Consider the following 13,996-nt stretch of genomic DNA (forward strand, 5'->3'; position numbering starts at 1 on the left):
AGAGCTTCCCACACTCTTATTTTTGTGGAATTTGCAGTAACTGAGTTAGCTTTTGAGGTCTCCATTCTTCTTCCCAGATTTGGTTGCATAGGTCAACAAGTGCCAAGGCTCTTGGCAGGGAAGGGATGATGTGAGCCATCTCCTCTGAGGCTTGGGCTTGCTGCTGCGTTGCCATGGCCTGTGTGAAGTTCTTGGTGCCATTCTGAGTGCTCTCAGTGTTCCTCATCCTCATCCTTGCACGTAAACGAGCTATCTAGCACATCCTTGGCTAACACATCTCTTCCAATGTTGTCTGGAAGGAACGCAACCACACAGGCTTGGGCTCTTTCCTGATGAGTCCAGAAAGATCTTGTAGGCTTAACCTCCTACTTCCAAGCCCATCAGGTCCTTTGGTCCTGTATTGTGGCACAGGTGTAGGTAAAACCTTACTTTTCCTGGTTGGAGAAGAGCTCCAAGCGATGTTCAGTGTCCTTTCTGCTGTGCCTTTACCAAAACAGTGATCAGGTATGGTTCCAGATTGGAGAAGGCTAGCGAAGGTGGGGATGGACCTGGGGAGGGAGGGAGTAGAGCCAAAGTGGTTGGTTTTCCTGCATGAATCTTTTATAAGGGTAAGTTTTCTGGTTTTCTTATAGCTTTATGCAAAGCACTGAGAAGAAGGAAGCTGGAAATTTGTCCCTATTAAAATGTTTACAGTAATCTTATATATTTTTCTTAAAAGGGGCATTTTAAATTATTAAAATAATTAAACCATTATTTTTCCATTGAAAAGTGGGAGTGGTTGTTCTTGAATAGGTTTAGAAGAGCAGGGAGATACTTGGAGTCCAGTGTCATAACTCTCATAGCTGCAGCACAAAGTGGGTGTGTGAAAACATCTGCTGCAGAAAAACCTCACAAAGGACCTTTGACATGATAGCTGTATTCTGTTCTGACCAGGATTAAAACTAAAAGTTTGGGAGTCATTTGAAGGACACCCCACAACTTGATCTAGGGAGCTCCTTGTAGTCACAGTGGTGAAACCAGTGTTATTCCCAGGGGATATCTCAGCGGCTTTTGTGTCCTCTGGCTTTCTGGTTCTCCTTTTTCTTTGGCCCACCTCAAGCTGTGAATGCTGTACACTGAATATTGAGTTTTTTACGTACAATTGAACATGAATCTCATCAAGAATCCACTGATGTATTCAGGCCACTTAAAGCTTGTGGTATTGCCATGGTTGGTGTACACCTCTAACATGACCAGCTTCACCCATACTTACTGTCACTGAGAGCAACCACGTAGGTGGTCACCATGTTTCCGTTTAATGCCTGTGCATTGGGGGAAGTTACCTCCTTTTGCTGCAAATGAGATTTTCAAATTTGCACTGAAGCAGCAGGAAGTATTAACTCTTGAGCTGGCAAAGGGAGTGGGATTAATTAGTTCATGGCTCAAAGAGCTAGCTGCGAAGGTGAAAATTGCAGTGTAAGTGAAACATGATTATTGCTAATTAAAATGCAAGTGTTAATTTGACAGCTACTTTCTGAAGGAGGGTGGCTGGCAGTGTTAGTGTGCACAAGCCTTGCTGTTCCCAAGAGGGTGCAGAGCTTGGCCAGAGGGATTGGCGTGGATGAGAGCAGCTGCTGGGAATCACTTTGGAGGGGGTGACATTTCCCTCCCAGCCCCAAAACGTGGCTCAGAGGTCCTGTCTCCTGCTGGTGAGTGTAGACCATGACTGGTAGGTGGAGGAGCCCAAATAAGAGCTGGGAACAAGAGTTCAAGGGCTGTTTGGGGTGTTGGGAGAGACTGGGGGAGTCTTTGTCTTTTGAGGGCACAGCAGAGAGTAGTGAGGCCAGATGAAGGGGGATTGGGGTTGGCAGGAGGCAAGGGCATGGGATGGAAAACTTCATGCCATTACACCCGTTTCTTCAGCTTTTCTCAAGAGCTGTGGACAAATCTGTTCAGATCAGTGGACAACATGCTGAATTAATTTAGCGAGAGCACTGGGTGGGAGACATGTAGGTGGCCATGCTGTGGGATGGAGGGTGAGCAGTGCCATGTCTCTCCACCATGGAGCATCAGCTTTCTACTGAAGTCCAGCTGCCTTTTTGGGGTTGGGATGGGGTTTTTATGTTTTTTGCAATGATACCGGTGGAGGGATTTTGTTGCTCGGTTGTTGTTTATTAAGGAGTGATCATTACCTGCATACTCTCACCCACTCCTCTAGCATCAACCATGAGGTTTGTGTGAGCTTCCCTGCTCCTGCAGAAAGGAGGCCTGCAGAGAGGGTTCATTTTAGCACAAAAGGACTTTATTAAAGGGCACAAAGCCACCAGAAATGTCTTAGGGAGTTTTTGGTGGATGTATTTCTGTTCTGGAGATTTTAACCCACGTCAGTAAGGTAGCAGTAAAGAGTTGTTCATCTTTGGCAATTAGTCAGAAATTTAGGTAAAATACTGAGCCTGGCTGTGCTGGTGAGTTTGAACATGAGAGTATTTAGGCCATACTCATTTGGACTGTTTCAGCTTCAACAGAAGTTTCAATAATTTTTAGTTCAACAATTTTTATTTTAAAAATAAGTAATTTTTAAATATAAATATTAATAGGGCATGATAAAGAGAAGGAACATGAACAGGAAGAAGACCCCAGGCCATGAGTTAGAGCCAGGAGACAAGCTGATGTAGTGAAAGCATACCTGTGATTTTCATCTAACTGGTTTCTGTCATATCCACTTGCTTGTCTCAGTGGGTTTGGACACCGGTGCACGGTGGTACCAATCTCTCAGTTTCTCACAAGAATTTTATTGTGGCCAGCAGCATTTCTGGAATTTGCATAACCTCAGGTCTGCAGGCAAGTGACCAAAAGTTGAATCAACTGGATTTAACGGAACGGTGATGTTCCTTTTCAGTGTCTTTTAAAGCAAGGGGTGCATATGCTGACTTGGTCCCATTGTAGCAGTTGGCACATAAATTTTCCATACATGGATGGACAAGATGTTCAGTGGGTAGGATACAGTAAACTGGTAATTAGTCCTTTGAACATCTAGGTGGTGAAGGTTTATTTGTCCCAACCACCTTTCCAGTTGGTGCGCAGCTTTCCCATGTCAAATGAGTTATTTCTCACTTCTCAGGATGCCTACAAGACTGGCTCACCCCCAAGGTTTCCCAAAGTGGCCACCTGCCCATGTCTCACAAGTGGCATTGATCAAGTTTTTTCCCCTCCCTGCCAGTTTATCAACTCCCTTAACTTTGTGCCACTCGATATTTCTCAGCCAGGGAGATTTCAGGTCACAGTGATGAGGAGGGAAGAAGGTGCTTTCTACTGTTGTTGTAACATGTGGTAGGAATAACCACAACCTCTCAAATTTCATCTATATACAACGTGAAACCATTTGACCTCCTCTTTTGAAGTCGGTGCTGATTTTAGGCTGTAACAACCACAATATATTTGAACTTGCTTGAGACTTGCTAGGTTTGAGGATGGAGAATGTGCAGCTGGAGCAACACAGAAACCAGTACTCATCCATTTTGCTTCCAGTCCCTTGTGTTGGGTAGACACTTAAATGTTTCACATACGCTGAGGTCTGTGCTGGACCTACTGGGTAGCATCACCTTAAGTAGCTTGGGATCTGCTGTGTGGCTGTCTCCCAGCCCCATCCAACTTGGGTGGCAGTGGTGGAGCTGGGATGTGGTTTGTGCCCTCAAATTAGTGACTTGGACTTGCTGTTGTATGCAAAGAGGAGTTCACCCCTTGCTTTGCTGGCAAGTCTTTTTGGCTCTTGAAGGCCAAGGTGGCTCTGCCCTTGTTTTAGCCCATGGCAGTGTCTGCAGGGTGGATGTCTGAGCCACGAGAAGCCCTGTGTAAGTGCCAGCTCTCACACCCATCCTGAAACACATGCTCCCCTTTGTATTTCCCAGATTTTCAGAGTACAACAGAGTTGAATATTTTGCACTCTGTGATTTCATGGTTTTTTAATCATCTTAGGTCACTTCAAAGGTCTTTCCCAAACCTCTGAGCAAAGCTTTTGGAGCAATTACCCTGACAATATCCACCTTTCTCCCCAAGCACCTTGTGGGATGTCTGGGTAGACAAGGCTGGTTGGGGGAGTTATTCTGGTTTCCAGATGACTCATCTTGCCCTGAGGGCTACAGGCTGAACAAGAAACCTGCAGGTTGCTTGACAGTAGAACAAGTGTTAGGAGAATAAAGAACAGTGGGGACAGCTCCTTAATGGGTAAGAATAGTTATTTGTGTCTCCTGGTGAACTCCAGGTGTTTTCAGTTATGTGAGTAGCTGGACTCCAACAGTGGGCTAAGCAGAGGGAAAAACTGACTGAAAAGTGGATTTAGGCTTGGGAGGGGAATTAAGGATATGGAATGGAATAGACTGTTTCAGTCTGAAGGTCCAACTGCCTGAACAGTTCAGGGATGACCAAGAGTTAAAGCATGTTAAGAGCGTTGTCCCAAATGCCCTTAAGCAGTTTTAGAGGACTTGAGATTGCTGAATATGCATAATTAATCCTCATGCAGGTAGAGGAGGCAAGTGTTATATTTCCCCATGCAGAGACTAGAGCACTAGAGCCAAATTTTATCTTCATTGAAGCTTCCCACAATGTCATCCCTTTGCAATGTGTAAATAGAAGGTGTTGAAGGACTCTGAGAAAGCCCCAAAATCAGGGTGTTGGGCATGGGTTTGTAGGTGCTTGCATGGGTGGTCTGGGAGCTGGAGCTCTCCTGGCTCACCAGATCAGTGGGTTTTGTGGGTGCAGGACAGCATTGCCCTTGACTAAAGCGAGCTGTTTGTTGTTTCCTGGAAGGTTGGGATCACAGCAGCAGTGGGAGCACAGGATCCTGACCTGGGTCAGGCTCCAGGTGTGGGTCTGGATCCAGGTCTGGCAGCCCCGGGAGAAGCAGCCAGTTCAGGCAATCGACCAAGGTATACCTGGTAGTGATGTGCTGAACTTGTGTCCTTTGCTTGCTGTTTATCAGAGGCATCCTCCTAACGACGTGTTTTGTGTGTGTGTCTGCGTGTAGGGTGTGAGTGCATGGCAATTATGAAGGACACCTCAGAGACTTACTTAATTCATGCATAATGTGTGACATGGCTGTGAGGGCTGGAGCTGTCCTTCAGCCTCAAGAAGTCTGTTGAGGTATGCTGGGTGCCTTAATATTGGGAAAGAAGTCCCTAGTCAGCTAGTTTAGTGCAAAGGAAATTAGGTTATTTTTCTTTATTTAAAGTCTTGGAGTATTTTAATTTTGGGAAATTAAGAGATGTCTGTCATTTTTTGGCAAGTCTTCATTAGAAGTTGATACATGAGTGGACACCATGTAGATGGTGTTAAATGGTGACCTTGAGTCACGCTGCTTTCCATGGGAGGCGTCAGCAGGGCTAGATGGGGAGTTAACTTCCTGCCCTGCAAAAGACTGTAAGAATTTGCTTTTGATTTGGTTTTAGGTCCATTCCTTGAACTCAGTCTAGGGACCTCTTCTGCATGTTTTAGTCAGCATCTGTCTTCCTCTGTCCGCTTGGAGTTGTGCTGCTTCTGCATGTGTGAGCACTGGTTGTGCCAGAAGTGGAGGACAGGCTCTGAGAGATAAAGGGCCAGTGGTCAAAGTCCTAGTCCATCCATCCATCTCAGCTTGAGGAAATAGTTTGTCCTCCTGAGCCATGCTGTGGTGAGAGAGGACCCACAGAACCACATAGCTACTGGAAAGTGATGATCCTTTCTGATGGGAACAACACTCAACATATCCTTTTTTGTTTGAGCAGGGATAATACTGTCTTCCTCAAAATATGTATATTTTTCTTATGAAAACCTGCCATTTTCAACAAGGAAACCATTAATTGGAGCCTTTTCAGACAGCTCAGTATCTATCTTTTCTGTTTTCTACCAAAGTGCATCCAGGGGTTGCAGGCACCTGAGCAGGAGGAAAGCTGGGGGAGTCTCCTCAAACATAGAACTGAAAAATGCTAAAGTAACACATGACCCAGGATAATCTCTGAATTTACATCATGGACTCAGCCAATCACTTGGCGTTGTTCTATGTTAATGCCAAGCACAGCAATGAGCTAACACAGTTGCAATAGTGCAACAAAGAGCATGATTTTGTATGTGTAGTGTTTTGCTGGAGGATGGTAGCGGTGAGAGGAACCAGTGGGACGCTGAGCTGGGCTTTGGAAAGCTGCTGCGTGCATGCAAATGCTGACTTTGTGGGGAATTTGCTGAAGTTGCATGCATGGGTAAGCAGTCAGAGTCCACAGAGCTGGCAGTGTGGTCCATCCCTCTGTTTGTGTGGGCAGCGACAGGGGCTGAGCGGCGGTGGATGGAGGCGATGCATGCTCGCAGGGGCGGAGGACAGAGGTGGTAGACATGCATTTAAACCATACTGTCTGTAGGGTCTGCTTTACCACATCTCTGGTCTGTCTGAGTATGATGTTATTCTTGTCAGTGTGTCTCAGTCATCATTCCTAGTGGCTTAGTTAATTTTCTGCAGTACTAAAACCTCTTTGTGGTGAAAATTATTATCTAAAGCTGAGGGCTGGATCTTCACATTAAAACAGCTTGTGGTTGTTAATTGCAGTCCTGGGGGAACTGATAGCAAGTAGTTTCTTAAATACATGCAATTTTTTTTATTATTTTTTTTTTGTCCCCAGACTTGAGAATTGGCTTTTTTAAAGTCTTATTATTAAGTCTTGGTACTGTGCCTTGAGCATTTTAGCAAACACCCTGCAGCACAGGTTCATTTGAGCAGCAAGCATGCTCCCTGCCTTGTGAGTCAAGACAGAAAGTGGTTGTAAAAACAGGTCATCGAAGACCAAAAGGATGTCTTGAAATGATCGTAGTGACTCATGACTAAATGGCAAGGTGTGTTATCGTTTGGCCCTGGTGCCATCTTTATGGAGTCTGGCTAATGCTTGGAGCATCTCCAAGAGGTTATGGGGACATCAGCTAGGAGGGCCAGGAGCTGCAGCCCAGTTTGGGTGGGAGCATCCAACTGCTGCCTGGAAGCTTGCACCCATCTGGCTTCCTGCACCACCTAAAACATGGCTGCAATTTCCCCTAATTGCCGGGATTTGTGCCAGGGCTGACCCTGCTCACTGGTAGAGCACCGACGAGCTGATGCGCTGAGGAGGTGCAGGGCAGCTGGGTGGGACAGCTTGTGCTGCCTCCGCTTATGCTGCACGTTAGGAGGTGTCAATGCCAAGGCCCTCCAGCCACATCCAAACAGATTTCAAACAGAGCATCAGAGGGTAATTGCTAGATGCTTTGTTTCGGGCTCTTCAGAATTCCCATACTGAGCTGAATTTGGGTGACAATTTTAGGATGCAACCTTTTGCATTAGGAACCTGCTTTCATCTTAAATTTTTGCTGTTTAATATCTTTGTTGTTGATTTGTCTCAGCCTCATTGCAATTGGTTACATGTTCCCAGTCTTTCTCCCTGAACCCAAATCCTTTACTCTTAGGAAATCCTATTGTAGCTGTCTCATTGACAGGTACTTAAAATATCCCGTGCCCATAGGAAATGGAAAAAGAAATTAATCTGTCTGCAAGAAGAGGTATCTCTTCTTTGAGTGATAGCTATGAAGACTTGCGCATGTTTATTTTCATTATACTACATGAGGATGCTCCTAAGGATTTAGAAAAATAATTTCTCTCCTTGACAGGAGAAAATTTTGCTTGTGTTTGCCTAAAATAAAAAGCTCAGCTTCCATAACTGACCATGAGAATTTTATAGATTTCTGGTAGTTTTTCTGTGCAGAGACATATTGACCTGCAGATCCCCAGAGGTTAAAATCTAATTCATGATTCCTTGGAGAAGACAAAAAAAGGAAGCAACGTGTCTGTGTTTGGAGTATCTGGTGCCTAAATGGGTTGTTGTGCTGGGAATGGATGCAAAGTGTGACCATCTGTAGTGTGCACTGAGCTTTCCCCGTCCTTATTTGGTGACAGCAGGCTCTGGTAGCAGCTGGTGAAAACTATCTCCATCCTTGGAGACATTCTAAAGCCATCTGGATGTGGTCTTGGGCACCTGGTTGTAGGTGGCCCTATTTGAGCAGGAGGGTTAGACCTGATGAGCTTCAGAGATCCCTTCCCACCTCAACTGGTCTGTGACTCTGAAGCTGAGTGTCTTCATGGCTAGGATGTCACCCTGCCTGCTGGACCTTGGTGGGGTCTTGAAGGTTGTGGACAGTGGGGTAGGAAGACAGGGTTGGAGTCAGAGCTGAGCCTGCATGTTGTCTGCTCCATGTTGTCCGCAGCTTTGTGACCCCCAAGGCTGAAACTGTGTCACTCTTTGCCTTCACGGTGCGCTTTTGCAGTGGGCAAGGGGACTCTGTGTTGCAGTGAGCGTGGATTCACATGGGAGTGGAGGAGCCCACGTGCAGAGCCAGGACACCTCTGTGGCTGGCAGTGGGAGAGGCTGTGCCGGACTGTGCCGTGGTCCGGCTAGCACCGCGTGCCTTCTGGCGAGTAACCGCCTTTCCCTCCCTCCTAGAATGGCAACAAGGAGAGCTCCCTTGACATGCTGGGCACGGACATCTGGGCTGCCAACACTTTTGACTCCTTCAGGTAAGCTGATTTTAAAGTCCTTTAAGAGAGAGATGGGCGCTGCCCTCTCTTAACCTTTGCCCGTTGTGTCCACCCCGCTGGTACCCAGGCATCAGTGAGTACCCTGCTGATACTCACGTCACTGCTCCTCCTCCTCTCTATCCCCATTTAGCCCATGGCACTAAGCACAGTCAATCTACTTAAAGCATCCTGTGCGCTTAGGGGAGGCTACTGGATGGGTTTGCAGTCCAAACATCTGAAACCAGTACTGATAGGATTACTTGCAGTCATCCGAGAGCTGCGCAGGCAAGACTTGAGACAGCTCTGAGCTGCTACTCCAGGATTTTACTCTTTCATTAACTGGAGGTGTGATCATGTGTTGGCTTTGTAGCTGCTGGGAAGAGCTCTTCAGCTGCTGCTTCAACACGGGGAAGTGGTGAAATATGCTTTCTGTCCAGTTTCATGTATATCTCTGTGCCTGGAGCACTGCAAGAGTCTGCAGGGGTTTAGTTCTCACCTGGGACTTGCTTCAGGCCATTGGAGAGGGCAGGTTGTGCAGGACCAGAGAGGACATCTCCATTGCATGGACCAGACCACTACCTATTGCAATACCCCCTTAATACAGAGAGCAAGTGTCGTTTGTGTGTGCTGCATCGTACATCAGAACTAGGGGTTTAGTGCAAGCTTGGTATCTCCAAAAGACCAGAAGAAATGGAATGTGATGCAGCAGTGCAAAAGTTGGAGGCTTGCATCCATGTGCTCTGCAGCAGTGGTGCTTCCAAAAGTACCAGCTTTCCTCATCTGCAGGCTCCAATGTGCCCTCCGCCCTTCAGGTCTGTGTTGTTTAATTAGTAGTGGACTTTTTCTTTGTTTTTCCCTGTTTTTCTCTCCTAGTGGTGCAACGTGGGACTTGCAGCCTGAAAAACTAGATTTCACCCAATTTCACAGGAAGCTGCGAAACACCTCCAAACACCCGTTGCCTCACATAGACAGAGAAGGGTGAGTGCCGTGTGTGTGATACCATGCTTGCCAGCAACATCTCCAACTTCTCCCTTGCTGTAGGAATGCTAGCTTGGTGGCACAGCTCGTGTGGAGGACGTGGGGAAGGGGCACTGGACCATGTGCGAGGTTTGAGGGTGCCGTGATCCGTGTCTGGCTCTTCTGTCATCCAGCTCTGGGCTGGAGCAGAGTTGCTCACTGTATTTTGCATTGCTTGGTAGAGTTCAGTCTTTAAACCACACTGGATCCAAGTTTTCTAGATCCAGGTCCCCTAGATTTAAACATCTCGTTCAAGTCTCCTAGATTTAAACATCTCTGAGTATTGGAAGAAAAGTCTTGGCTTAGTGTTGATCCCAGTTACAGTTTCTATGAGAGACAGGGTTTCTCCCCAGCAAGACTTTAGGGAACGAGAGAGCATCAATGTGATCCATGGAGAGAGCATCAATGTGATCCATGTAGATCCTAGTGTTCATCCCCCATCTGCTAGCCATACAATTGTGAAAACATTGAACAGCTCTATTTGATAGTGACAGCTTCCAGGAGCTTCCACGGTGTTGCTGGATTCCTCTTTGGTTGTCGGTTGGTCAAGCCAAATAAGTGCCAGCACCAGGTGGATCACCAGTGTTGCTTAGATGGACAGCACTGTTTCTCTGCAAACTGAGAAACAATCATAGTTTGGGTTTTCTTCTTATTATTGTTTAGAGCATAAAGGAGGGGAAAAAAATCAGAACGAGTCCAAATGATGGGGTTGAGAAGATTGCAGGTGACATCTCATTGCCCTGTTGTATGTAGGGATGGAAATCCACTCTAAGAGAAGGTTTTTCTGCTGATAACTGGTTTTAACCTAAGTACAGGCCAGTGCTGTAGAAGAATGGCTGCAGAAGCGTGGCCTTAGAATCTCTGAAGATCTGCGCAATCCAGGCCTGGTATCAGAATAGGCCTGTAATCAGAATTGTGCTGAAGTTGCTGTGCTGAAGGTAACAAGAAAGGTAGCCTTGAGCTACTCTTGAATCCTGAGACCAAGTCATTATGTTGTGCCAACAGGCCGTGGCTGTAACGAGCTACAGCTGCTGGGAAAGAGGTGCAGGGCCAAGAGAGATAGGGACCGTACGGGAAAATAGGGAGTAACAAACTACAAGGCTGAAGCACAGCAACACGATTAGCTACATGGATAGAATGCTTACTTTAGTCATAATAATTGGGGGTGTGAGAACATCGCGCGCTTAGAGGCTGATAACCACTTATATTTTTGCTTTGGGGACATGCTTGTGTATTGAGGCTATATAAGAAGTGTTAGAAGCCAATAAAGCTGAGCAAGATGCATAACTCATATTGAGTAATTTCTTGACTCCGGCGAACCCTTCTCCCAACACAGTGCTGTATGGGTGGGCTGCACATCTTGTTTAGAAACACGAGGCTAGCAATCCCACCCCAGCCCAGGTTCAGCATCTGCAGCCGGCTCCTGTACCATATAGCGACAGGCAGACTCACACAACTGCGTAAAGCTTTTATTTATTTTCATTGCGCTGTAAGTATTTACTGTAAGTATATAAACAGCAATTTTCAGGGTGTTTGGAACAATACAGCACTAAATTTCCAAGTCACTAAGTGCCTTAGTGACTTTTACTGCCATTTCTATAGATGGTTTTGAAAAAAATGAGATTAAGCGTTTTCTGTAGAATAAGATATAATGTGCTCCCTCTGTAAAATAAGATTTAATGTGCTCCATGGTTGATGGCGCTTGCTAGGTGATCCTACTAGTGGCACCTGCTACGTATAGGGAGGATGCAGCAGGATCTGCTCTGTGGTGTGCCTCCAGTTCCTGGTGTACTGTGAATGCCCAGGGTGCCAAGAGGTAGAGAAGGCAGTACAGAGATGAGATACTTAATCACTTTTAAATACTACAGCTGTAAAAATGGGATAAGAATTCATGTATATGCAGAAGAGTTAACAGATGCTGTCAGCACAAGCAGTGCATCTCCCAAAATGCAGGTCATATAAGTAACCTGCACTAGAATAGAAGCAGCACAGGCAAAAGTGGTTTTATTTTTTAACTTTTGTAATTGTGTCTGTTGTGCATTCCTCAGCTCTCCATGCCAAATCTGTGCTGAGCGCAATTCAGCTTGCTGAACCTCCGAGAATCTCCAGCTGCTAGCTAGGCCTTTTCCCTCTTGCTTGAGTGGGGCTTTTTAACATGTTAGTGCTGCAATGAAAAAATTAATAGGAAAAAAAAAAGAAGAGATGCTGTTTAGTATGTGTGCTCTATGCTAAGTACCAAAGGGACCAACTTACTCCTTCATCCAATCAGTTGCCCAGGGTTGGCCATGTAGTTGCATCCAGTTGATTGACCCCAAGTGTCTTTGCTTGGCTGAAGCATACTTCCTCCAGAAAAACATCTCATTTTGTTGGAAGATGCTGAGTTTGGTGGTATGCTGAATAATCAAAGTGCAGTGGTCAAGGAAAACCAGGGAACTGTACCTGATTTCTGACTTGAATTTGCCTGACTTTAATTTCCAGCGTTAGCTCTTGCTGTTCTTCGCTCTTCCAGTTCAAACAACTTCTTGTAGCTGATCTTTTCTCTTCATTCAAGGTTTCTCCCCAAATTGTGTATCACTTTAGTTTTTCCCATACTCTTAAGAAATTTCTCTACCACCTCTTCAAAACGTGACTGCCAGAGCTGCCTGTGGTCCTGTAGTTCAGGCTCAGCTGTGCTGTCTCTCGAGGAAAGCTGCCTTCATCCCGCTAATCCCTGCTTCCTCATCCCCTGCCTTTATGCCACAGTCCAGCATCAGATATTCACCCCGGGACAGTACCCATCCTTTCCAGATAACGTTTTCCTATGATACCCTTGACTGTTCTGTACCTGCAACTGGTACTGTTTGTCCCCAGATGTTTGACTCGTGTTTTTTTCTCATATATAAATATATATGTAAAAGACATTATTTCATGTATTTATATTTTTATACACACACACAGACTGTATTTTTGCCTTTGTCAATCAAAGTCACTATTTCCTCTATGAGGGAAAGTCAGTTGTTGAACACCTCTGATTTCCCATATATCAGTTAAGGTGTTAATTGAATTGTTTCCATTTACTGTGCTGGTTTTTGAGCCTGGTGCTTTAGCAGTTACCGTTTTTACAGATTTCCACCCCACCCACCCCCAGTTTGCTGTAATTCCACCAAGGTCTGTTCTCTGACTTCTAGGCACTGATTAGTTCAGTCTGCTGCCATCGAAGTTTCTGTCTAATATATGTTATTAACAATATCTTGTCACCAATTCACAAAGAAATACATTATCGTTCTTGCATAATAAAAATAGATCACCTCAGTTATTTATAAATGCAGAAGGATGATATTTATTGACCCATTTTTTATTTTGTATCATTACAAACTCTGCATCCAGCTAGTAATTATCTTCGGAGTGTTTATATTCCTTTCTTCATACAAGAAAGTCCTACATGCTTGGTCTGTCAGTGCTTGCCTTCTCACCCCAATTTTTTTGCATATTGAGCTGTGTTTGTATTTATGTCGATTGCTGTTTGCTGAGATGTATGTTTGTGCTTGTTCACTGACACCTTTCTCAGCAGGGGAAGCGAAAGTTCCGTGGAGACCAACAAATGAGCAGTGCTTCAAAGAAAACATTTTTCATTAAATTTTTGTGCCCTCACTATTTTTTTTTCCAGGTGGGCTGTGCTTTTCGTTTTGCTTCGTCAGGGAATTAAATCACCCAATGCTGCTGCTCAGGACCACCTTCGGTTTTTCTCACTGCTGCTATTACCAAAAGCATTTGAATGCTATGGTGGATGGTGCAGGTGGAGACGACTGAGAAAAGCATTTAATTTTGTATTAACAGCTTTATACCCACGTGGGAGTGTTTTGGAGGCACAGCATACTCGCTTCAGAGAGCCTCTTTGTTTTCATGAGGGTCCTTTGCAGTAAGAAATAATCTTCCCCATGTGCCATAATAGAAAATTAGCTTTTGCTCCAGTGAGGTTTCACATGTTTTTTTGTTTGTTTGTGTTCTTCTTGCCACAGGCTTGGAAAAGGGAAATACGAGGATGGTGACAGCATCGACTTGAATGACATACAGAAAGTCCTTCCAGTGTGGCAGGTAGGTGATGAGGACATCTCCTGCCCTTGGTACGGTGGAGACCAGCAGCTCCTTGCCTTACCTATCCTTAGGAAACCCTCCCCAGAAGTGGGAAGGCTGCTGGGCTGGATGCTCCGAGCATCCTTCAGGCTTTGTGATGGAGATTTAAGCCTGTGGTTTCAGCAAGCCTTGCTGTGAACCTTAGTGCTGGGCAAGGGCAGTTGCCACGTAGGCTTCATTGGGAGGTAAAACATTGAGAACTGTATATAGATACATATAAAAAAATATATATATTTATACACATACAGGTACACAGGGCTCATATGTTTTAGGAAAGGAGGTTCTGAAAAGCATTAACCCTCCTGACAGCTCCAAAATAAATCACTG

At 45.3% G+C, this 13,996-nt stretch overlaps 1 protein-coding gene across 3 annotated transcripts in view; it reads left to right on the forward strand.

Annotated features, from left to right (window-relative positions):
• CTIF (cap binding complex dependent translation initiation factor) overlaps nucleotides 1-13,996 on the forward strand; it is a 141,422-nt gene that overhangs the window by 37,796 nt on the left and 89,630 nt on the right. For all 3 annotated transcript variants that reach the window (XM_037374327.1, XM_037374328.1, XM_037374330.1), the window contains 3 exons: nucleotides 8,466-8,539; nucleotides 9,413-9,517; nucleotides 13,555-13,630. In XM_037374327.1, the coding sequence (XP_037230224.1) occupies nucleotides 8,466-8,539; nucleotides 9,413-9,517; nucleotides 13,555-13,630 (255 nt within the window). The remainder of the gene's footprint in view (nucleotides 1-8,465; nucleotides 8,540-9,412; nucleotides 9,518-13,554; nucleotides 13,631-13,996) is intronic.

Source organism: Falco rusticolus, chromosome Z, assembly GCF_015220075.1.
Source record: "Falco rusticolus isolate bFalRus1 chromosome Z, bFalRus1.pri, whole genome shotgun sequence".
Lineage (NCBI taxonomy): Eukaryota > Metazoa > Chordata > Aves > Falconiformes > Falconidae > Falco > Falco rusticolus.